A 25,185-nucleotide genomic window follows, 5' to 3' on the forward strand; every position below is an offset into this window, starting at 1 on the left:
TCCACCTATGTTGAACCCTCTATTCATTCCCTCCTAAGATCTATACTCCTGTTTCACTTTAAAAGTTATTTATAAAATCACCGAGAGCCATGTCCTTTGCTAATGAATATTCCAAAGTTTCTCTTAAACGACGGATTCACAATCAAACAAGAAATTTCCATTGCGCAATTAATAAAATCCTCACTAAATGATTTTGATCAATCGCTTGGGGCGGGGTATGAACTTTCCAAACAATAATGGATACCAGGCTAATGATATTCCAACGTTTAGACGCATTTAAATACAGATGAACAAAGAACTAGAAATACCAGACAAATGGCTTTTGTTTTGCATTACACCAATACTAAATGGTCATCAATGCGTTCATTACCATCGGTGATTTGGGAGGGGGGAAGCAAATCAGACATTCCCACGAACTACCATGAAAAAAACATTCCATTTTCATTAAAGCGAAAACTAAAAAATATATTTTCGTTTGTTTTTTTCTTTCTCTTCAGCAGCAAGCTCTAGCATTTCATTGAAAACGACGTAATTCGGGAAGCTTCAGTGAAAGACAAAAACAGAGCAAATACAAAACGCCTTCATTACAAATTCACTACGGTCCCGGCAATGGCCCATAGCGGAAGTTGGTCTAGTGGCAGCGGTAGTGGCTCGTCAACATCTCAAAGTAGGGGCCTGTCGACGGCACCACCTCAAGAAGAACGTCTATTGGTGAGTATGGTGTATGGTTGCTGTCCTGTTCGCTTGCCACCTAAAATATGGCATATCCTTTAGCTTAGCACTCGTTGTACTACTCCGGGCTCTGCACTGCCGATAATCATAAAGTTTTTTGTTGTTGTTTTTGTTCTGTTTCTTTTACGATATGAATCAATAAACAAAGAACAAACTAGTCCATTTGTTTTTCTTGGTAACATTAACTTTTTTTTCTACTTTTTTGGTGTTTTTCATTTCTCCGCATTTGCACAGGTCGCTGTCCGTGTACGACCTTCCTTTGAGAATGGTGAGCGATGTGTTGAAGTTATATCACCATCTTCACTGCTCTTTGATGACGGTGGCCGGGGTAAGGCAAGAAAATATTCATATGACTATGTCTTCAAGGAATCCGATACGCAGGTAATTTCTATTTTTATACAATCAGTGTAAACAGAATCAGTATGCAACCATCATTACGTAAGGACAGTTGAGTTGTATCGATTAAGAATTAGGAAGTATTTCCTATTGCAGCTAGCTTTAATGGTCAAAGGATTAAATGGGAAGCATTATTCATGAAGTTCATGGGGACACTTTTTATGCCCACCACCATAGGATAGGGGGTATATTCATTTAGTAATTCCGTTTGCAACACATCGAATTATTCATTTCCGATCCTACAAAGTACATATAAATATATATATTTCTGATCGTCGTAAAATTCTAAGACGTTTTAACGATGTCCTTGTTACTGTCCGTCTGTCCACAGATCCGCATTTCTTCCATATGCAGGTTAAGTTTTTGAATGGGCCGAATTGGACTATATTTGAATATAGCTGCCATATAGACCGATCTGGCAATTTATGGTCTTAAGCCCAGCAGGTTAAGTTCGAAGATGGGCTATAGGGCTATATATTGATATAGGCCCTATATAGACCGATCCGCCGATTTAAGGTCTTTTGCCCATAAAAGCCACATTTAATATCCGATTTTGGTGAAATTTGGGACAATGAATTGTGTTAGGCTCTTCGACATCCTTCTTGATTGTGGCCCAGATCGGCTCAGATTTGGATATAGCTGCCTTATAGACCGATCTCTCGATTTAAGGACTTGGGACCCATTAAAGACGCATTTAATGACAGATTTTGCCGAAATTTACGACAGTCAGTTCTGTTAGGCCCTTCGACATCCTTCTTCAATTTGGCCTACATCGATCAAGATTTGCATATAGCTGTCATTTAGACCGATCTCTCGATATAAGGTTTTGGCACCATAAAAGGCGCATTTATTGTCCGATTTCGCCGAAATTTGGGACAGTGAGTTGTGTTAGGCCCTTCGAAATTTTTCTGTAACTTGGCCCAAATCGGTACAGATTTGCATATAGCTGCTACATAGAACCATATCTCGATTTGAAGTCTTGGTCCCATAAAACGCGCATTTATAATCCGATTTCACTGAAATTTAACACAATGACTTATGTTAAGATTTTCGACCTCCTATATTTGGTTATAGCCAATATTTTGTTATATTCAATTGAAAAATGACTTGTACTTACTAGTATTTGGTCCAAATCGGCCCATATTTCGATAAAGCTGCTATGGGGCATAAGGCATGCATTTTTACCGGATTTTGATGAAAGGTGGTTTACATGTATACCCGAGGTGGTGGGTATCCAAAGTTCGACCCGGCCGAACTTAACGCCTTTTTAATTGTTTTCATGAACATTTTGCCTTCGTCTTGTAGCCCAACTGGCATCTGACGCAGAGTGCGATTATAAAAATTTAGTTGAAATTGGCCTAGCATTTAATAGTGACTGGATAGGTAAAAGGAAATTGAGGTTATTTAAGAGCATATCCGCGTGGGTTCGAATCCTCGCGAGAATATCCGAAAAAAATTCGGCTTTGGTTATGTCCTGCTAGTGCTGGCGACATTTGTGAAGTCTATGACTCGGCTATAAAAAGGACCCCTTTATATTGAGCTTAAACTTGAATCGGACAGCACTCATTGATATGTGAGAAGTTTGCCCCTGTTCCTTAATGGAATGTTCATGGGCCAATTTTGATTTGCATAGCTGAGGTATTATTTCAATTTCAGGGCCCGAGAAGCCCCGGGGTACATTGATAGGCCTTCAAAGTTGGTCATCTGGACTTTACAAAGCGCATTTAAGGTCCGACTTTCCGAATTTGCTCTCACTGTGTAGAGTATTTCCCAAAATACTTTGTCAAAGGGCCTTTAACACCCTGCACAGCACACGTAGCAACTGTCAACGCTTCAACTCGCGCGGTCATCGTTAAAGGGGACACCCCTAGCAAGAAGCTCGCACAGTGATTCCGTAGCAAAATCTGCGCCAATCAGCGATCCCATTCCTGGCCTGCTCGTCGGCCGCTTCGTTCCCCTCCACACCTTGTTGGCCCGGGGACCAAGCAGAACCTTTACTGAAAGCACAAAATACCTGGGTGGTTTGCTGGACAGAAAATTTAACTTTATATCCAAAGGCAACTTTTACCCTAAGCACTTGCAAGAAGGATAATATCGCATATCATGCATATACGAATACTCGTACTACAGTTGTCATACCTATAATACTATAAGGTGTTGAGGTCTAGTAGACGAAGCTCCAAAAATCCATCTATTACTTAATTCTCAGCCGGATCTATAGGATGGCTTTTTACATCCTCCATCTTAGAATAGGGAGTTATAACTATAAGGTCTCCTGATCTCGTTGATCTCCCACGTGGTATTAAAATAATGAATTTAAACACCCATGTAAAATGCTCAAAAATGTCTTGTTTACGATGCAAAGCTAACTTAGCCCTAAAGAATTGGCACATACTTTTATCTCATTTTAGTGTATGGTATATAATATGCTAAAGTTCCAATCTTCAGTATGATAATCCATAATCCAGTCGAGCTAATAACCCATCGGCTCCTATTGTTGTAATTTAGCCATTTATTGCTGTTCTGTCCTCAGTCAGACACCTTGTATTCTATAGCGTGATAAGGGATATGTTCTGGTTTTTTTTTTTTGTTGTTGTAGCAGTGTGTTGTACACTGAGGCGGCAGCCCTTGCCGATGAAGGACTTCATCGGGCCAATCAAACCGTCTGGCATGGGATTCGCAGCCGGGTGTATCATCATCGCTCCCCCTATCGGTTATCAGCAGCTAAGAAAATTGTTCTTAGCACACCATTTGTAACAATTTATATCCGTTACCAGATTTTCTTCTCTCCTCTGCAGGAGGAAGTCGCTGTACCAAAGCCATTGTTTTGATGTTGCCAGCTTTGGCAGATTTCTACGTATTAATTTTGACACCCGAACATCTTCCACAGCATAACCTTCAATTCTAATTACATAGTTTGATTTTCTCTTCTTATTACTTCGTTTAGGAAATGGTTTACAAAGCCACCACTGCACCTTTGGTAAATGACGTCCTTAAAGGATATAATGCAGCAGTTTTTGCATATGGCGCTACAGGTTCAGGTAAGACACACACCATGCTTGGACCAAGTCGAAAAAAGGGCTCACCACCATCAGATAGAGATGGACCGGGTAGTGAAAGTGGTCTTATGGTAAGAGCCATTGAGGAAATATTCAAGCATGTTGAAATGTCCGAAGAACCCAATTCGTGTAAGGTAAATATTTCACCTTCAAAATTTCTTTCAAAGGTTGTCCACTCTAAAAATGTTATATCTTAGGTTTCCATATCGTATTTGGAAATATACAACGAATTAATACGCGACCTTCTAAGTCCAGGTGGGCCATTGGAGTTAAGAGAAGATAATCGTGGTCAACGCATAACTGTAGCGGGTCTTTCGGAAATCACCACCTCTAGTCGCAAAGAAGTTGTCTCTCTCCTGTTAAAAGGTAACAAAGCCCGCACTATGGAACCTACGGCAGCCAATCAAACCTCATCGCGTAGCCATGCCCTGCTCAGTATAACCGTACAGACCAAAACACCTTTGGGTACCAAACAAGGTCGCCTGTTTCTAACAGATTTGGCCGGCTCGGAAAGGGCTAAGAAAACAAAGAATCGTGGCAAACGTTTGCAGGAGGGAGCTCATATAAATCGTTCTCTGCTGGCTTTGGGCAACTGCATTAATGCCCTGTCCGGAGGAGCCAGATATGTGAATTATCGAGACTCCAAACTAACCCGTTTACTTAAGGAAGCCCTCAGTGGCCGTTGCAAGACCGTGATGATAGCCCACATTGCTCCCGAGAGCAAACATCGAGATGAGACCAAAAACACCCTGGTCTATGCCGATCGAGCCAATAGCATAACAACACGTTTGCAAAATTCCGTTTATGTTGATGAAATGCAAAACTTTCCCACCAAGCACTATCAGCATTTGGTTTTCGAATTAAGGGAAGAAGTTTCACGTTTGCGCAATAAAATGCTTACAGATCGTCCTCGCAGTGGAGTTGCTGCTGCCGCTGCAGCTACTTTGGCCCAACAACAAGCCATCAGTGCCGATGATGATGAGAAACGCAAAACTGAGCTGAGATATTTGCGAGAGCAAATAGTTTTGACTTTCAAACAGCAGATGAAATTGCGTCGTAAACTTTTGGAAGCCGAATCACATCTACTGGGTTTGGAATTGGACGCCGAGCGACAACATATGATAATATCACATTGGCAGGGGCGTCTTGGTAAACTCTATGATACGCCCAGTGATGATGGTAGGTTTTGTATATTTGATAATGTTTAGAGGATTTGCTTTAAAGCTTTGTGTTTAACTTTACAGATCTAGAATCGGAAGGTTCAGTTGCCTTGAAAAATGCCTGGGGTGAATTATCGGCCATCGAAAAGGAGACACGACGATATAAAGAAATACGCGAAAGAACCGAACAGGAACTGGAACTATGTCGTCAAAAAGGTGTACAATTGGAAGATGTGAGTGGAATAAAATAGTATTAAATTTTTATAGAAAATCCAAAGAGCCAACACATCTGCGGTGACTGTATCAAGTTATAGCTACTAAAATCTTAAATAGTTAAATTACTGTACCAGGTCCCTCTAGCCGATGTGCATGATTGGGAGAACCTTCCAAATAAGAACGTGATAACAAGACAAATACTAACTGATCTTAGGACCTAAATATATGTGGAAGCTATATGTAAATCTTGTTCGATTGTGATAAAATTTTACACACTTTTTGAGACGTCAATTAAAAGACCCATACAAAGTTCACATCAGTTGAAAGATGTATATATAGGACTTACTTTAATTTAATTGGCTATGACATTTGTTCCACAAGCCGAACGTAGAAAAGCGTTCCAAACGCCTCGAACTCCCGCGCTCATCTCTGACACCAAGTTTCGAGGTGTCTCCCACCACTTGATTTCTCCATCGGGCTTTTGGTCGTCCCAGTTTGGTGTACCACCGTGTTGGCCTTCTGCCGTAGCGCAGAGGTTAGCATGTTCGCCTATGACGCTGAACGCCTGGGTTCGAATCCTGGCGAGACTATCAGAAAAAATGTCAGTGGTCGTTTTCCCCTCCTAATGCTGGCAACATTTGTGAGATACTATGCCATGTAAAACTTCTCTTCAAAGAGATGTCGCCCTGCGGCAAGCCATTCGGACTCGGCTATAAAGAGGAGGCCCCTTATCATTGACCTTAAACTTGAGTTTGCCCCTGTTCCTTACTTGAGTTTGCCCCTGTTCATGGGCAAAATTAGCATTTTACCGTGTTGGCCTTCAGAAGACTCCTTTGCTGGAGCTTCTTCATCCATTCTGACAACATGACCTAGCCAACCCAGCTGTTGTATTTTGATATGTGTAACTATGCTACCGTCGTCATACAGCTCGTGGTTCATACGACGCCTATATTCTTCACTGGCGCAAACTGGTCCATATATCAAGTACCCATACCTCAGAATCATATAACAACACGGGTAGTATCAGTGACTGTGTTATACGTCTCTCGAGAGGTGGCCTTGTTTCTAAACTGCTTACTTAATCCAAAGTTGCATAGCCAGTATTTATTTTAAAACTGGTGTCATTCCTATCGGTTTCAGCGGCGCCGACGTAGATAAAGTGGCTGACTATCTCAAAGTTATGGTACCCAACTTTCTCCATTTTCTTTATATGATCGGTTGTACAGGACGATTTGGGAGTTGATACCATCCATTTCGTTTATCTCCATTTGCTGCCAGACCCATTTTCACTGACTCTCTTTCGATTCTTTCAAAGGCTGCACTTACTACTTTCAATATGTCGATGTCATCGGCATAGGCGAATAGCATGTGTTATCTTGTGATAAGTGTTCCATATCTATACACATATGCATCTCATGTAATCTTCTCCAGTAGGATATAAAAGACCCGACAAACTTCTGCTATATGCAAATATTATACAATTTGGACCGTATAGACCGATCTTCCAATGTATGGTCTTGAAATCATAAAAGACACATTTATTACCCATTTTCACTAAAATTTGGACCTATGAGTTATATAAGACCACTCGACGTCCTTACTTAATACAGTTCAGATCGAACCATATTAGGATATAGCTGCTATATAAACAAAATGTAAATTTGCCCACGAGGATTCCATTAAGGAAAAGGTGCAAACTTCTCAGTGCTGTCCGATTCAAGTTTAAGCTCAATGATAAGGGGCCGAGTCCGAACGGCGTGCCGCAGAGCAACACCTCTTTGGAGAGAAGTTTACATACCAAAGTATAAATGTCGTCAGCATTAGGAGAGGATAAGCACTGCTGAAATTTTTTTCAAAAGTCTCCGTCAGGATTCGAACCCAGGCCTTTAGCGTAAATGCGGACATGCTAACCTCTGCGCTACGGTGGCTATATAGACCAATATCCCCTTTTAAAGTCTTCGGCTCATAAAGGAGCATTTATTAACTGACAGTGCTGTCCGATTAAAGTTTAAGCTCAATGATAAGGGGCCGAGTCCGAACGGCGTGCCGCAGAGCGACACCTCTTTGGAAAGAATTTTACATACCAAAGTACCTCATAAATGTAGTCAGCATTAGAAGGGGATAAGCACCGCTGGAATTTTTTTTCAGATGTCTCCGTCAGGATTTGAACCCAGGCCTTCAGCGTCATAGGCGAACATGCTAACCTCTGCACTACGGTGGCTATATAGACCGATATCCCTTTTAAAAGTCTTCGGCTCATAAAAGGAGCATTTATTAACTGACTACAGAAATTTGGTACACTAAGTTGTATAAGATCCCTCAATATCCTCTCTGTTTATGGTCCATATCGGAACCATATTTGGATATTTTAGACCGAGGAACCGATTTAATATCTTAGGCGCTAAAAACCCGCATCAATGTGGTCCAAACCCAAACTTGACCTCCTAGCCCCATATTATTGTATTTATGTTAAAGGGACAATATGTAGACGTACAGTGGCACAGAAAAGTCTACATACCTTTCTCAAAAAACGTGTTTCGCAAAACAACATTTTTGAACGTAAATTTTGTTTGTCAAATACCAAATGTTGCTTAAATTGCTCTCCATAGTTATTGTAAAATCATATCCTAATAAAATAACACTCAGTTAAAGTAAATGCCATTTACGAAAGAGTATGTAGACTTATCAGTGTCAGTGTAGCTATATATAGACCTATAAGATAATTGTATGTATATCCATGAAGGTGGATATCCAAAGTTCAACCGAACATAATGCTTTAGTATGAACATCTTTATGGACAGTAAACATGCCATAAGGGCAATAACAACCGGGACGGTAAGATCACGAACAGTTTTGGAATGCATCGTTTAGGTGCCGGACCATTGCAGGGTAACTGGGAATGAGAAAGCAGACGACCTAACCTAAACCACTTTTTATACCCTCCACTATAAGATCGGGATATACTTATTTCGTAATTCTGTTTGTAACACCTCGAAATATGTGTCTAAGACCCCATAAAGTATAAATATTCTTGATCGTCGTGACATTTTAAGTCGAACTAGCCATGTCCTTCCGTCCGTCTGTCTGTCTATCGAAAGCACGCTTACTTTTGAAGGAGCAAAGCTAGCCGCTTAAAATTTTGCCCAAATACTTTTTATTAGTGTAGGTCGGTTGGGATTGTAAATGAGCCAAATCGGGCCATGTTTTGATATAGCTGCCATATAAACCGATCTTGACTTCTTGAGCCTCTAGAGGGCGCAATTCTTTTCCGATTTGGCATAAATTTTGTACAACGTCTTCTCCCATGGCTTTCAACATACGTGTGCAATATGGTCTGAATTGATCTATAGCTTGATACAGCTCCCATATAAACCGATGTCCCGATTTTGCTTCTGAGCCCCGAATCGGACTATAACTTGATATAGCTCCTCCTCCGTCCTTATTAATTATTCTTTGTTTGCCTAAAAAGAGATACTGTGCAAAGAACTCGACGTATGCGATCCATGGTGAAGGGGATATAAGATTCGGCCCGGCCGAACTTAGCACGCTCTTACTTGTTTTTCTTATTTTAGGAATTACCGGAACGTATAAGCAGCGATGAGGAACGTGAACTATTGGCTCTGCTTTGTAGAGTACATGAGTTGGAAGCTGACAAAGTATCATTGCAAGCAGAGCGCCTAGCCAGGCAAGCGGAATTAAGAAGAAGAGATTTACAGCTTTTAAGAGCCGAAAGGCAGAGGAGGCTATGTGAAGGTATTACACTTAAAAACAAACTTTATGACTTGGTTCCTAAACTTAACCCCAAAAATTCCTCTTCCCTACTAGATATTATCAGTTCCCAAAGACGTTTAATTGAAGAGGGTAATGTTGAATTACCCGATGAGCTGCGAGAGCTCTATGGTCTTTACCAACAGGAAATTCATGCTGGAACGGTTACAGCAACAGCGGCGTATGAAAGAAAACTACCGCCAATTTATACAGCTGGGTAAGTAGAAATATGAAAAACCTAATAGGTTTCTTATGAAACCATCTTATCTATGCAGTTCGGATTCACCCTGCTCAAGTTCCGGTTCAGAATGGTCACCTTCATCACCCCTCCCCCCCATCGAAGGCGGTCAATTCACTTCTTTATCTATGGATAATTTAACCCTACAGGAAAATCCAGATCGGCATATGGGTCCTGCGGTCAATTCTCGTCTACCCAAATTGGCTGCTACAGTGGGTGCTACAAAAAGGTTGATGAAAATGAAGAAATAATTTCCCAAATGTTAGTTTAACATGTAAATACATTTCGAATGCAAAATATTGTTGGTACATATATATAGAGTAAAAATTTAGATTTTAAAAAATTATTTATTATCAAAGCTATTGGCACTCAGGACCGAGCACTTATTTTAAAGTAGTCAAACTTTTATTTTTAAGGCAAAACAAAGCGATGTGCTCTTGTATCAAGCGATTATAAGGCTCAAGTTTGAAAATCAAGAAGAAATAAAGACCAAAAGTCAAAAACCTGGTTATTTTACTTTTAAAACTGCCACAGCAAATTGCAAATTTTGCCCATGAACATTCCACTAAGGAACATGGGCAAACATCTCACATATCAATGTGAGAAAAAGGGCCTCCTTTTTAAAGCCGAGTCCGAATGGCGTGCCACAGTGTGACGCCACTTTGGAGAGAAGTTTTACATGACATAGTACCTTACAAATGTCGCCAGCATTAGAAGGGGGAAACCACCGGTGAAAATGATTTCTGATGGTCTCGCCAGAATTCAAACCAAGACGTTCAGCGTCATAGGCGGACATGCTATCCTCTGCGCTACGGTGGCCTCCACAGCAGTAGATATAATTCCATATTATCAATTCATTTACCTTTAAGGTCGGCGGCCAGCTTAAATGAAATTTTCTTTTCGTAACAGCGTGTCATAATTGGCAATGAGGAATATTTGCTATCTTTCACCCGTTTTTTTTAATATTTTTCAGTTTGAATTTTTATTTTCTGAAAAATTGAGTTAGTTCCTTTTATTATTCAGCCAACGATATTCTTGATCGTCGTACAATTCTTAGACGATCTATCGATGTATGTGCGTCTGTCCCTCCGTCCGTCTGTTGTAATTATGATACATCCTTCAAAACTTAAGATATTGAACATAAATTTGGCATAAAATCGGACCATATTTGGATAAAGCTGCCATATAGACCGATCTCGCGAGCTATCGTTTGTTGCCTGATTTTTTGAAATTCGGAACAGCACTAGGTTCAAAAACAACAGTGTCCAAACCGAATATGGTTCAGATCCGACCATATTTAGATATAGCTGCCATATAGACCGATCTACCGGTACAGAGTCTTTAGCCCATAACAGTCGCATTTACCTGCGGATTTCGCTGAAATTTAGAGTAATGAAATGGACTAGACCCCGAACCGAAAATAGTCAATATCGGGCCCAGTTTTGATATAACTGCCATATAGACCGATCTACCGATTTTTTTATCGGTTTTCGCTGTAATTCAAGTCAGCGTGTTGAAGAAATTCCCCCGATGGGGATATGGTTCAGATCGGACCATATATCGATATATCAGTCATATAGACCGGTCTGCCGATTTAGGGTCGTAAACTCATAAAAACCTCATCTATTACCCGATTTCGTTGAAATTTCGTCCACATACGACCACATTCAGACATAGCTGCCTTAAAGACCGATCTACCAATTCCGTGCATTCACATACGACCACTTTAAGATATAGCTGTCATAAAGACCGATCCGCCAATTCATGGTCCTAAACCCATAAAAAGCACATCATATATCCGATTTCGCTAAAATTAGAAACAGTGACTTGCATAAGGCTTCTAAACCAAATGTGATCCAAATCGGCACATAATTAGATATAAATATTTATAATAGAATAGAATGGAATAAAACAATTAAAGGCGCGCTAAGTTTAGCCGGGCCAAATCTTATATATCCTCCACCATGGATCGCATTTGTCCAGTTCTTTATCTGGTATTTCTTTATAGGCAAACAAAGGATAATAGATAAGAATTTCTCTGCTATTGGAGCTATACCAAGTTTTCGACCGATTCGGGGGGCCATACATAGATTTGATGTTGGTGTTGGTCAACCGAATCGGATAGGAATTGCGCCCTATAGAGGCTCAAGCCATAAAATCGGGAGATTGGTTTATATGTGACCTATTTGAGGTTATGGAACGATTCATACCATATTTGGCACGTATGTTGGAAGTGATAATAGAAGTCGTTATCATAAGAAAAAATCCGATAAGAATTGCGCCATCTAGAAGCTGAAGAAGTATAATCGGGAGATCGGTTCATATGGGAGCTATATCAGGTTATAAACCGATTTTTATCATACTTGGCTAAGTTGTTGAAAGTCATAACAAAAAACTTCATGCAAAATTTCAGGATAATTACACTCTCTATAGGCTCAAGAAATCAAAATCCGAGATCGGTTTATATGGCAGCTATATCAAGTTATAAACCAATTTGAACTGTACTAAGCACATCAATTGGAAGTCGTTACAAAACCTTCAAGCGAAATTTCAGCCAAATCCAAATCAGCTGGAGGCTCAAGAAGTCAAGATCCTAGATCGATTTATATGGCAGCTATATCAAAACATAGACCGATACAACCCATTTACAATCCCAAGCGTCCTACACTAATAGGAAGTATTTGTGGAAAATTTCAAGTGCCTAGCTATATTACTTCGAAAGTAAGCGTGCTTGCGACAGACGGACGGACTTGGCAATATCGAAATAGTATATCAAGATGTTCAAGAATATATTTTGATGTGCTACAAACGGAATGACGAAATGAGTATGGAGGTGGAGGGTATACAAAAATGTCTATGGCTGTGTGTAGATGGGCGAAGCGATTTAAGCGAATTTTTGTCTGAACTCTTATTATAACCCAACAAGTAAAAGCGTGCTAAGTTCAGCTGGACCGAATCTTAGAAATCCACCACCATGAATTCTGGTACAAATTTGTACAAAATAAATTTAGTTGAAGGGTATAATTTTATTCTCCATACCAAACTTCTGCCAAACCAACAAAAGCTTCTAGGAGCCGAACAAGCATGATCGAGAGACCGGTTTACATGGGAACTATTTCCGGTTCTTGACCAATTCGGACTGTGCTTGACACAGTTGTTGGAAGTCATAACAGAACGCTATGTTCCAAATTTTAGAGCGATGGTGTTGATTGGGGACAGTAGAGTATCCAACTCTATTGCTTCCCTTGAACATCGTAGGAATTTGGGTAGCGTTGTATTGCTCTATCGTTATTTTCATGGCGTATGTTCCAGGGATATTCGTCTTCTTATTCCTGACGTTAGGATGTTCACCAGGAATACAAGACTTGCCAGGAACTCACACCCGTTTGGAATCGATTGGCCAGTCGACCAGACCTTGCAAAATCGGCCAAAAATTGCAGCTTGTAATGGCTCAAGAAGTTAAATCGGGCGATCGGTTTATATGGGGGCTATATCTAAATCTAAACCTATATGGCCCATTTGCTATCCCCAACGATCTACATCGATATTAAGTTTTTGTGCAAACGGCTAGCTTTACGCGTTCGACCTCTATCGTGATTTCGACAGACGGACGGGCGGACGGAAAAGGCTAGATCAACTTAGAACGTCGAGATGATCAAGAATATATATACTTTATGGGGTCTTAGATGAATATTTTGAGGTGTTGCAAACGGAATGACTAGATTAGTATACCCCCATCCTATGGTGGTGGGTATAAAAATAAGAATTTGGATGCAAAGTTGGTATCGGATACCTGGGGAAACTACTCACCCTAAAACCCACTCGTGGGAGTTCGTAAACCTTTCAGCGCATTATGGGTCTCATATGAAAGGTATATGAGATTAGAGTTAGAATGTGATATCCACTTAAGGCACTAAACGTCTGGGCACCGCGCCACCCCAAAAACACCGCCAAACTAGCATAGTGCTATTGTCAATTACTGACAATAGGGCCAAATAAAAGGTATTTTGGAGTAGAGTACGAATCTTATATAGACAGGGTCTGAGGTATTGCAAAATTGCTAATGAACATTCCATTAAGGAACAGGGGCAAACTTCTCACATATCAATGAGTGCAGTCCGATTCAAGTTAAGCTTAATAATAAGGGGCCTCCTTTTTATAGCCGAGTCCGAACCACGTGCGACATATCTATGAGGAGAAGTTTTTGCATAGTACCTCACAAATGTCGCCAGCATTAGAAGGGGATAACCACCGCTGAAATTTTTTTATGATGATTTCGCCAGGATTCGAACCCAGGCGTTCAGCGTCATAGGCTGACATGCTAACCTCTGCGCTAAGGTGGGTCTGAGATAAAGCTGGCAAACAATCGATAATCACAACATTAGATATTTTCGATATTTCTAACAATAGTTTCCCATCACCTATACCTATATCGAAAATGAGAAGTAAAAATCTGTAGATCGGTTTATATATAAGCAATATCAATGCATAGACCGATTAAAACCAAATTTAATAAAGTCAGTTGGAAATCATGAGAGAAATAATTGTATAAAATTTTAGCCCAATCGGATGAAAATTATATCCTCTATAGGTTCAAGAATTTAAATCGGGAGATTTAATATGGGAGCAATATGAGGTTATGGGACGATTCGAACGATACTTAAATTACTCATCACGAAGGACAATTAGAAAAATTATTATTGGGAAATATTCACGATCGGATCACAATTTTTTTTTTCAATTTTACTAATAGTGGAACTTTGCCGATAGTATCGATAGTGCCATCGTAAAAGCTTAGCAAGAGCCCCTGGTAAAAGCTTAACAAGAGACTTCCACTTTTGTACCTTACCCTACTAAGGAAGGAGGAAAAATAAAAACATTTTAAAATTTGTGTGTAGCATCATAATAGAATATAATTTTTATTAACTATTTTTTTTTTAATTTTATAAATATAAAGGGTTTCCACTTTTCAATATAATTATTATATATATGCAAAAGAAAATGCAAAAATTAAATTAAATTAAAAAAATTATGATATTTTATATATGTTTGCAGAAAACCATTTCTTTGTGGCTGTTATACATAAATGTAATGAATCATCATTAAATATTGAAAACAACAAAAATGTTTGCTTCATTGGCTTAATTTTAAAAAATTCTTTGAAAAATTTGCAATAAAAATTATTTTTTGTATGTTTTGAATAAAGCGCAAAGCAATGTAAAAAAACTGAACCTCAATAACCTACGTATGTATGTATGTATGTATAAAAAATTAAATAACCTACTGGATGAGGAGGAGTGTCTGTTACATTAGAAAATAGGTAATGTTTTATAGTCAAAGCAGTTTTTCATACATATATTCATTCGTTCGTACATAGCTATAATGGCGCTAATTGGCAAAAAACGACACACACATACATATATAAATAGAAGAATAGCTATAGTAATAATAATAGTAAAAATATTCATAAAAAATACAAACAAATGCAATTTGGACATGTTTTCGCGTTTTGTTGATTTACAGATCGAAATGAAGAGATAAACAACAGTAAAACAAAACACGTATGTATGTAGTAAATTATAACAATTCACAATTGTCATCTGAAGCTACGTTTTGTTTTTCTATCATTTGTAAAGAGAGTGGCATATAGAAAGTTGTGTGTGTGTGTGTGTGTGTGTATGTATGATATACTTTTATTGTGTATATATTTATGCATGTAATTTCATTATGATTTATTTTGTTTTGTTTTACTTTCCCTTTATGACGATACCTTTTTTTTATTTAATTATTGTTTTAAATGGGATTCAATTGTTTAATTTGCTATGGGAGAGAGAGAGAGAGAGTGAGTAGGAAGGTTCTAGTCTTCGTCGTCATAATCATCGTCGCAATGTTCAAATGTTTCTTTCCACTACCTTCATATGTTTTGTACGATAGTATACAAAAAATGAATGAATAAACAGCTTAATTTTCATATTCGATTGCTTGATTTCATTTGGTTGTCTTTCAAAATTTATCGACGTAGAAAATTTAATTTTTATAAAAATTTTATTAATTAATTTTATTCTCCTGCAAAAAACACAACGTGTAGTGTCAATATCTCAAGTGACTTTTTTTTGTTATTCACTGTTGCCATCTGTCTGTTGTTGTTGTTGTTAACGGCATTCAAACATATTTCGTTATAAAAGTTAACAATGCTTATGCCATTTTCATATATTTCATTAATATCTAGATTTATTGATTTGTGGGCTTGTTATGGTAGTTTCTGTTATTATTATTACTTTATGGAATACTTTAAAGGCTGTTTAATTTGTGAGTGAGTTTTTGCTCTTGGGCTTCCCTTTACGTAAATTTTCTTTAAAAAAATGCCATTATCTTGTCTTTGTGTTTGTTTGAATGGGGAACATTGCAAGAGGTTCGTTTTTGTTTCGCTTAAACACATGGTTCTACATAATTGCCTGGAAATAGACCGGTAACGCCATCCATAACACCCTCCCACCAACCATCATCGTTCTTTTTAAGAACATATAATACTGAGCTCTCCTGGAAGCTTAGCTCATCATCTTTATCAGCATAGTAATCATAAATTGCAACAACTGAAATAATAAAAACGCTTAGTAAGTCTTTTACTTGGGAAAACTCCTCACATTTACCTTTTTCAATATAGTTCTTGGGCACCCAACCCGGCAGATTCTGATCATCGGGTACAATTGGAGCCAATTGTCCTTGCCCAGCTGAATTGCGAGGTCTACCAAAGTCCTGATGTTCCTCCTCCGGTGGAGGTGGTGGTGGCAATGGTGGTGACTGAGAGCCTGGTCTAGCGAAATTCAAACTGAAATGGTTCCTAAAATAATTAAAGATATGGAAAACACACACACAAAGTTAATCACAAGGTAATCGTTGAAGACAACAGTTTAAATAACAAAATATCCCTCAACCAGGTTAATTGAATGAAAGAGGCAACATCTGCTAACCAAATACAAAATTCAAGAAATGTTTACTAAATTTCTTCAAACAAGCAAGGCATTACCAAATTTTCCCATAAAAAAAAATATTTGGGAAAATTGCTTTAAACACGAGACTTGTTGTTGTTGTTGTTGTAACCACATTTCTATGTGGAGTTGGCGATCCTCGTCAAACTCCTGTAGGTGAGCAAGCTCGTTCCGGTCCAAAGGACCGATCGCCGTGAAAACAAGGTGGTCATTGGTTATTTAAGGGCGCCAATCAATCCCATGGTAGCCGGTTGTATGTACCGGATTGACCCGATGAATTCCTTCATCGGCAAGGGCTGCCGCCTCAGTGTACCACACACTGCTACTACAACAACAACAACTCAGTATCACTGAGACTCTCCGCTCGATACAGCTGATTGTCCGCGACTGCAGTTACAGCTACTCCGGATGGAGCATTCCACTACCGCAACCTGTGGACGCGCCCCGTAGTTTACGGTTAAGCTTCTCGTGACAGCAATGAACACCACACAGATCGGACCTCAATGTTCCCGCTTGTGTGGTGCTGACAGCTATCCCGTACCGGGACTTCTGGTCAAAATAAGCTATAAACAAGAATTTCTAACAACAATTCCAACAAGATTTGTTTAAAAAATGTTATAAACAAGACATTTTGACAAAAGTTTCTGTTAACAATGAATTTTCACAAAATTTAAAAAAAAATTCTTTATATAATTTTGTTAAACAAGAAATTTACAAATCTTTCATTAATCTCCCAAAAGTGGGAAGCGACATTTAAAATTATTTTTATTATCAATTTTTTCCAATTTTCCCAGCTTAAACAAGATTATTGACAAAATTTTCCTAAACTAGGGTCGGTATGGTTTGTCAGAGCCAGATCCATGATCGTTTTATTTATACTAGGAGTAACCAATGTACGAAGTGGGTGCACTTCAGCAGTACCATAGTGATCCTGACTATGTCGCATGTTGCTGCGCCAATGTAGGCAGAAGTGGGTCACAAGTTTCGTCCTAAACTTGATTGATGGATTCTGTTAAACATCCAGATAAAGAAACTCTACAAATTGAATGAGATGTCTCCAGAGTATAAATCGAGTAGGATTGACTGGGAAAGTAAACAGAAATAATTGAGGCTGCTGTATCTGCGGAAGCGTAGGAACTACTATTGTTTGCCGGGGAGAAATTAACTACTTCAAGTGGTATGGAGGGCGGATGGTCTCCAAAGACGGCATTCACTGGGTAGCTGTTCGCCGCTTCCGCTATCATATCCTCTTGAATTTATATCCGCCAGATATGATGCTGAATCTGAGGAATTCTTTTCATAGTGCTGAACTCGTCGCTTTAGATCATGAAGATCCGAACTTACGTCTCTGGGCAGTGACATAGTTGACTAATCTATTAGTCCCTATCGGGGGTGCGTCCCCTATCGGGTCGCTGGGGGACCCGATATGTTCGCGGTTGAGTCATCTGGTCTATTAATTAACGTTTCCAGGCAGCCAGCCAACTTATCCAATGACCGACCATCCGATTTCAATACATCTGAACGCCGGACATTTGATAAAAATAGATTGAAAAAGAGGGTGCGGATATTAGTCCGCCCAAAGCCACTATGGACATACACCTAAGCCAGTGATAATACTAAATACTAAAAATAAACTCGAGAAAATCTAATCAGGAATTCCGTGATACTAACAATAACCCTAATTGTCCTCCAATCCACGCCCTTAAGTTGTTCCAAATCTAGTATCGTATCCCTACATAAGTGCCGGTGCGCTCGTTTTCCTATGTGTCGCATTATGATACCGCACGGACAGCCATACTGATCTCCTGCCTACTTCCCTTCAGCCTTGTCTACTCTCGATCAGAATCTCCCCATGCGCGTTAGTCGCTTATGCCCTTAACACGTAAGTTAACCGTAGTCAGTCCTCTGGCCCGCTATGATGCCCGGCACGGGATAACTGTGAGCACCATATGGGCTGGAACATTGAGGTCCAATCTCTTTGGTGTTCATTGCTGCCAGGAGAAGCTTAGCTGCGAGCTACCGGGCGCGTCCACAGGTTGCGGATAGTGGAATGCTCTATAAGGAGTAGCTGCAACGGCAGTCGCGGACAATCAGCAGTATCGGGCAGAAAGTCTCAGCGAGAGGCCGTACGGCACCGGCAAAAAATGCAAATTTTGCCCATGAACATTTCATTAAGGAACAGGGGCAAACTTCTCACATATCAATGAGTGCAGTCCGATTCAAGTTTAAGCTCAGTGATAAGGGGCCTGCTTTCTATTTTTCTATCTATGGAGTCTATTTTTCTGATGGTCTCGCTAGGATTCGAACCCAGGCGTTCAGCGTCATAGGCGGACATGTTAACCTCTGCGCTACGGTGGCCTCCAGCACCGGCTCTTGCACAAATACCGAGTACATATGATGCTCGATATGATAAGGCGAGTTTTTGGCGCCTTTAAATAACCAATGGTCATCATATTTTCGCGGCCATCCTACAGGAGCTTGCTCACCTACAGGATCTTGGCGATTATCACATTAATTAATTATCAGACGAAGATTGATGATTTCAAAGAGCATACAAATCGTCACGTTAGTGAACTGAGACTAAAATGGTTGCCCTTTATATGTTCAATTTGGGCAGAATCATAATTATAAGCATTGTTTTACATTATAATTGTTATTGATTTTAGGGTTAGCGCAATTAGTAAAATCTATATATCAAAAATCATAGTAAACATTTACCTGTTGCCATTTCTACGTACAATAGCGGCATAAAGAACAAATAACAGACATTTAGAAACAATATTATTATTAGCACAACACATACAACACAACAAACTTACCTATTATGATTTCGGCCCAATGTATGCATACCAATGTGACTTTGTTCAGTTATTTCATGTTGTGAAACCGTCAGTGGAGAAGGTGGTGCTACAATAAATGCAACGAAAATTTTATAATAAAAATAAAATGAAAAAAATTATATAAAACCTACGTGGCATACTGTTACGATCATCATAGGTTGTCGTTAGTGGTGGCGGTAAAGATTGCATCATGCCAGCTGAAGGCAAATTGACATGTGTAGCTATTTGTTGGCTTGGTGGCATTGGAAGAGCGCTGTATCCAGCAGCACGTTCATTGTTCGTCGATCCGCCAATGCCGGTACTGCTAACACCGGTTGCCGTTGTACTCGAAGAAGCTGTGGACAAACGCTTTGGATGTCCTATGGGATAATTGGGAGCATAATGAGAAGGTACTTGTGGTGGATTGACCACGGGTGGGGTACGATATTCTCGAGAACTTTTACCCAAAGTACCAGTATTGCTGACCGACGATTTACCCAAAGTGCCAGTATTTCCACGTGACATTTGAGGTGGAGTTGGCGGTTTGGTTGTGGGTGGTGGTCCCACCGCAGATGGCTGGGCCAGTGATTGTACGGATCCATGGGAAGAACCACGATGCTTTTGATTGCGATTATTTTGATTGGTATTCACACTATGACCAATATCGTCGAGTATTGAATAATCAATGCCTTTACGCACATACTTAATTGGTTTTTCCGGATTGATGGGTGCGACAATCTTAAATTGTCGGGTGCTCACTTTATTTGCCGTAAGAACACCAATTTCTCTGAAATTAAAAAATAACATAAATGATCCCTATATGGCAACCTAGCCATATGTATGCACATACCTCCTGGCAACTTTTTCCTTGTGTATCTGCACCGTTTGAGCGATATGATTCATTTGCGACTCCATTTCACTTAATTGCTGTGCTTGCAGTTCCAACAACTGCATATAACTATAGGCCAGGGTGTTTATTTGATAAGCAACACTGGCCAACGATTGCGTTGTATAGTTCTTGGTAGCCTCCAGGGCGGCCTTTTTATTGTCGGCTCTATAATAGGTGTCCTCACAATAGTCAGCCACCCTTTCCAGGTTGGTATAACTATCGCGTAGGCTTTGACGTCCATCTGGGATTTCCGTGCGTATCAGTGATGCTAATTCGTCCATAATGTTCTCACCCATGACCATAACACTCTCGCGCGGGGTTTAGAGACTCACACGGTTGAAGTGGCTCTGTAAGACACAAAAAGTGTAGATATCTCACACCATAAGAAATTTGAAAAACAATTCACATCACTTTATTTAAATAAATTATTTGTTTTATACACCAAGTGTGGGATAGAGAATAACAGAGAATAAATTGGTAAATTGAGATGTTCTATAACGCCTAGTTTATCATTTTACAGGGCGGTGACTCAAAACGATGCACACACACTGACACAAAGCAAAAATATAGGCCACACGTAAAATTTTCATTTGCTATTTTAAGGCTTTTTTAAAGTTCACGCTCATAAAATTCCTTGTCCAATTCGTTGCACTCACTTTACTATTTAAAATTTTACAATTTTTTTGCTATAATTTCAATTAATTTGTTTACTTTTGTGCTAAATTTTAGGAAGAAACCTATTTTCACATCACTTCTCCATCTTTAATGTATTCACCTAAAATAACAGCGTTTTGCCATTGACAGAAAAGTATCAGCTGATTCAGATACTAAACTTATTTTAAATGGCAGCGTAGCGTGATAGATATTTGTATATATTTAAAGCGTATAACGTAATCTTAAAATATTAAAAGACGCTCTCTATAGGACTCACCTCCTATATCGCCGAAATGGCAAAACTGGACTTTAAAGGGCGCGATTTCGCTGGAATTAGGTATGTACACGTGGTTTGACCCCAGGAACACGAATCTAAAGTCAGTTTTTGGGGAAAAGGACCCTGGGCCTTATGGGGTCCTAAAACCCCATCTCGAGGGAATGTGCTTCAACCTAGGCAATTGGGTATCAAATGAAAGGTATCAACGAGTAGATTGCGAATATGCAAAAACATGTCTAAAAATTTGATCCGGAAATCATCACGGGGTCTTGATACCCAAATTACCTAGGGTCCAGAGGCCTTTGCCCCAAAAACGGACTTCAGATTCTTTTTTCTTGGGTTAAAAATGCAGGGTATACAAAAAATTAAAAAAATCGGTGGTGCATCCTATAAAGTGCAGTTTTTCCGCCGAAATTAGGTATGTATTTGGGTTGACCCCAGGAACAGGAATCTGAAAACCGTTTTTTAGGGGCAAAGAAACGTAGAACAGCTAGGGAAATTCAACAACCTAGGCAAAATGGATATCGAACGAAAGGTTTTAAAGAGTGGACTACAATTAGGCTTTGTAATAAGTCGAAATCAACCAAGATGCGTGCGAACTGACTGGGAATTTTAAAAACAACCACTGAGCAAGTACAGGAGCGAGGTGATAGCGTTCAAGAGGTCGTCATAGGTCCGTTTTTACGAGTCGAGGGGGTTATTGTTGTTGTAACCACAACAACAATAACCCCCTCGATTCTCCTGTAGGTGAGCAAGATCGTTCCGGGTTAAAGAACCGATTGCCGCGGGAACGTTATGGCCATTGGTTATTGAATGGCGCCAATAACTCTCTTGTGCAAGAGCCGGTGCTAGCCGACCTATCAATGAGACTCTTCGCTCGATACCGCTGATAGCCCGCGACGGCTGTTGCAGCTACTCCATATGCAGCATTTCACTATTCGCAACCTGTGGACGCTCCCGGTAGCTCGCAGCTAAGATTCTCGTGATAGCAAAGAACACCACACAGATCGGACCTCAAACTTCCAGCTTGTGTGGTGCACACAGCTATCCCGTGGTTATTGTGTTTATTGCATGTCAAGTTCCAATATGTGACAAGCTCGTTCCGGTTCATAGGACAGATCACCGCGGAAGCTGCTGATTGCGACTGCAGTTGCAGCTACTCCCGGGAACAGAGTGACCATTGGTTATTTAGAGGCGCCAAAAACTCGCCTTGTCATATCGAGCATCATAGGCGCTCAGTATTTTTGCAAGAGCCGGTGCAGCCCGGCCTGTCACTGAGATTCTCCGCTCGATACCGTTGATTGTCTCGACTTCCGTTGCAGCTACTCCGTATGGAGCATTCCACTATCCTGTGGACACGCCCAGTAGCTTGCAGCTAAGCTTCTCCTGACAGCAATGAACACCACAGAGATCTGTGGTGTTATCAGTGTTAGCTATCCCGTGCCGGGTATACGGGAGATATTTCTGGAGAAGGTACAGTGTACCGCGGCTATGCTAATCTGCTAGTCAAAGAGGAAGTTGGAAACCTGGCACTCATTCAACTTAGGACACTGTTTTATTGATCATGGTACTGCCTCAGTGAAGCCACAGGATAGACGGTTAGGCAACGACCAAATAAATTAGGCGTGGAGATATGTTTTAGTGTACCATACTGTTGTGCAACTCTATCCGCATTCTTCTTCTCTTTCAGGAAGAACACAATGGGCCTAAAGCCACTAAAATAATCGACTTTTAGCATCATTAGTAAAAGCACGGCGGTCTTATTATCGGAATTTAATACTTGGAGCATTTATTTCTTGTAATTAGGAATGTCTCCAAGATTGTAAATTTACTAAGAAATGCAAACAAATGTTAAAAAAGAGATATGTTATTTTCATATAATTATACACAGACCTATCAAAAATATTTCACATTAAATTCACATAACACATTCATACATTCCAATTACAATATCTTAAGTCTACAAAAATTTTAAATTTTATTCATTTTGGCTTATATTTCGAGCATTAGTTATCAGTGAAACCAGCTGCTTGCTTGCTTAATCACATTCAAGTCAAAGTTCAGAATGTTTGAAAATAGTTTTTTCTATATTTTCCTGTATCTTCTCCACTTTGCGGGTTTGCTTTTTAAGCGTTTCCTCTAGCTCATCAAAACGGTTTGTTTTGTCTTGATGTTTTTCGTTCTGAAAGTACAAACATACGTATAATTAATTAAAAAGCATATACGCGACATTGTCAAAAAAATGTTTACCTTGTATTTTTCCTTTTGCAAAGCATGTTCGGCATGCAAATGACGAAGCTTTAAAAGCCGCGACTCAAAATGATGTAGCTCAGTTTTGATTGAAGACAACTCCTTTTGACTAAAGTTGCTAGATTGAGCCACACGCCAGAGGCCTTGAACTTTGGGTTCTATAAAATCCTGACTGTGAGGGCCCGATGATACTAGACGCTCCAGACGTTCGTAATGATCCTTAATACCTCGATGATGGTCTCGAACCTGGTTGATGTTATTCTGATATTTGCTGCGGGTTGCCTCAGGTGTTTCGATTTCATTGTCATTAGGATCATTGGAAATCATGTTGAAGTTTTCCATTTCATCCTCATTTATGGCATCTGAATAAGTAAAATAAATAGGGAACTATTCCTTCTAACAATTACCTACTAACTTACTCTCGTGCTTATTTACATCGACATTGTTTCCCAAATTTTCCAACAGACTGTAATAGACATCAACTTTGTCTTGATGATGTTCGAATTCTTGTTTCAATGAACTCAATTCTTCTGCTGTAAAACCCGAAACTTCTGCTTTTTCCCATAGTCTATTTAGTTTCTTATCTTTAAAGAGGCTTTTGTTGATGTGGCGTTCTTCGGGATCGTGAAACTTCTTGTAGGGCTTAACCTTCTCCTTGTCCTCAGTTTCCTCGAAATGTTCCAACAAATCATACGAACTCATTATGCCTATTAGCTTGCGACGCAACTCATTTTCCTTAAGGCCATCTTTATCCTTGTGTTGCGAATTTAATTGCTTCCATGTTATTTCCTCTTTGTCTTGAATCTTTAGTTCCATGTACAATGATTTTAGTTTCGGCTCAGTCAATCTCTGTGTATAAGTATATGTGAAAGCAATTAAGTGTTTGAGGATATGCCTTTGGACATGTTAATACTACTTACATTTTGTGCTTTGGACCACACCAAATTTAATTTTGCCATTCTAAATGGTCTCTGCAATGTACGGAAATCGGGATCATAGGTTTCACTTTTGACTTGCGAGAAATGCGGGTCATTTGCCTCTTTCGAATATTTTTTGGATTTTTTCTCAGCACATGAATGGGAGCATATAACTAAAATACCTATTGCCAGTAGGAGGCATGTATTCAACTTGAACATTTTGTATTAGGACTTGGGCAGAAGTCTGTTCTATGATGAACTATCCGGCGAAAATGGAAAATGTTGGCGATCCGAATGAAACCCAATATGGCTTCCTAAATTGATGCGCGCAACTAATTTTTTTGGCATGCAACGTCTTTAGTCACATCGTAGCGTAACATATGAGTATCCCGTTACGTGAAAATCACAATGGTCTCACTCAAGTGGTACTCATGGATCACGAAAAAATCAAGATTCATGAGAAAAATCACAACCCGGCACTGCAAGGTGGATTTAAAAAGGTGGTCTCACGCAAACAGCTGCCAACAGCCGGCCAGGTTTGACGGCATTAAGATGACAGATTTTTGTTTGAATTCTCTTTGTTGTTATCTTCTTTCTCTCATACTCTCTGTTCATGTACGCACACACCTACAGAAATTTCTTTGCACAAATGAGATCACCTTTAATTGTTTCGCCATGCCGACACTGGATAATTATGAGCACCACTCAGACTGGAGTTCCGATCTGGTTGGTGTTCGTAGTTATCACGAGAAGCTCAACTGAGAGCTACCAGGCGCGTCTATAGATTGCAGATGGTGAAATGTTCAATACGGAGTAGCTCC

General features: G+C 39.7%; 3 protein-coding genes across 6 annotated transcripts in view; 1 reads left to right on the plus strand and 2 right to left on the minus strand.

Annotated features, from left to right (window-relative positions):
• The window catches only part of LOC106080726 (kinesin-like protein KIF19), a 54,417-nt gene extending 44,345 nt beyond the window's left edge, over positions 1 to 10,072 (plus strand). Inside the window, exons 2-9 of the mRNA XM_013242225.2 lie at positions 498 to 711; positions 967 to 1,113; positions 4,076 to 4,321; positions 4,385 to 5,366; positions 5,432 to 5,580; positions 9,136 to 9,316; positions 9,389 to 9,548; positions 9,607 to 10,072. Of these exons, the coding sequence (XP_013097679.2) occupies positions 610 to 711; positions 967 to 1,113; positions 4,076 to 4,321; positions 4,385 to 5,366; positions 5,432 to 5,580; positions 9,136 to 9,316; positions 9,389 to 9,548; positions 9,607 to 9,820 (2,181 nt within the window). The 5' untranslated portion in view covers positions 498 to 609 and the 3' untranslated portion in view covers positions 9,821 to 10,072. The remainder of the gene's footprint in view (positions 1 to 497; positions 712 to 966; positions 1,114 to 4,075; positions 4,322 to 4,384; positions 5,367 to 5,431; positions 5,581 to 9,135; positions 9,317 to 9,388; positions 9,549 to 9,606) is intronic.
• Positions 10,073 to 15,927: 5,855 nt separating this feature from the next.
• Positions 15,928 to 21,060, minus strand: LOC106080748 (abl interactor 2). 4 transcript variants are annotated; one of them, XM_013242267.2, is made up of 7 exons: positions 20,978 to 21,060; positions 20,228 to 20,613; positions 19,530 to 20,164; positions 19,378 to 19,465; positions 19,277 to 19,288; positions 16,220 to 16,410; positions 15,928 to 16,162 (listed from the first exon to the last, which is right to left on the minus strand). In XM_013242267.2, the coding sequence occupies exons 2-7, from the start codon at positions 20,566 to 20,568 to the stop codon at positions 15,999 to 16,001; spliced, it is 1,431 nt and encodes a 476-aa protein (XP_013097721.1). In that variant the 5' UTR covers positions 20,569 to 20,613; positions 20,978 to 21,060; the 3' UTR covers positions 15,928 to 15,998. The 4 variants fall into 4 exon arrangements, with proteins under 4 accessions (XP_013097721.1, XP_013097720.1, XP_013097725.1 ...); XM_013242266.2 differs by having other exon boundaries at positions 20,923 to 21,046; XM_013242271.2 differs by lacking the exon at positions 19,277 to 19,288 and having other exon boundaries at positions 16,220 to 16,398; positions 20,923 to 21,046.
• A 1,986-nt stretch (positions 21,061 to 23,046) lies between these two features.
• Positions 23,047 to 24,614, minus strand: LOC106080737 (alpha-2-macroglobulin receptor-associated protein). The gene is made up of 4 exons (XM_013242244.2): positions 24,368 to 24,614; positions 23,867 to 24,296; positions 23,448 to 23,809; positions 23,047 to 23,379 (listed from the first exon to the last, which is right to left on the minus strand). Exons 1-4 carry the CDS (start codon positions 24,581 to 24,583, stop codon positions 23,251 to 23,253), a joined length of 1,137 nt encoding a protein of 378 aa, XP_013097698.2. The 5' UTR covers positions 24,584 to 24,614; the 3' UTR covers positions 23,047 to 23,250.
• Between the last annotated feature and the right edge of the window lie 571 nt (positions 24,615 to 25,185).

The sequence above is a fragment of the Stomoxys calcitrans genome, chromosome 2, assembly GCF_963082655.1.
Source record: "Stomoxys calcitrans chromosome 2, idStoCalc2.1, whole genome shotgun sequence".
Classification (NCBI taxonomy): Eukaryota; Metazoa; Arthropoda; class Insecta; order Diptera; family Muscidae; genus Stomoxys; species Stomoxys calcitrans.

What these genes read in the sequence shown, in the direction of transcription:
- LOC106080748 (XM_013242267.2), bottom strand. Translation starts at nt 20,568, where the DNA reads ATGGTCATGGGTGAGAACATTATGGACGAATTAGCATCACTGATACGC. An exon ending in AAGGAAAAAGTTGCCAGGAG is followed by an intron (nt 20,165 to 20,227) that starts GTATGTGCATAC and finishes TTTTAATTTCAG; the next exon opens with AGAAATTGGTGTTCTTACGG. An exon ending in CAAGAACTATATTGAAAAAG is followed by an intron (nt 16,163 to 16,219) that starts GTAAATGTGAGG and finishes TTATTATTTCAG; the next exon opens with TTGTTGCAATTTATGATTAC.
- LOC106080737 (XM_013242244.2), bottom strand. Translation starts at nt 24,583, where the DNA reads ATGTTCAAGTTGAATACATGCCTCCTACTGGCAATAGGTATTTTAGTT. An exon ending in TGTGGTCCAAAGCACAAAAT is followed by an intron (nt 24,297 to 24,367) that starts GTAAGTAGTATT and finishes ACTTATACACAG; the next exon opens with AGATTGACTGAGCCGAAACT. An exon ending in TGCAAAAGGAAAAATACAAG is followed by an intron (nt 23,380 to 23,447) that starts GTAAACATTTTT and finishes TTGTACTTTCAG; the next exon opens with AACGAAAAACATCAAGACAA.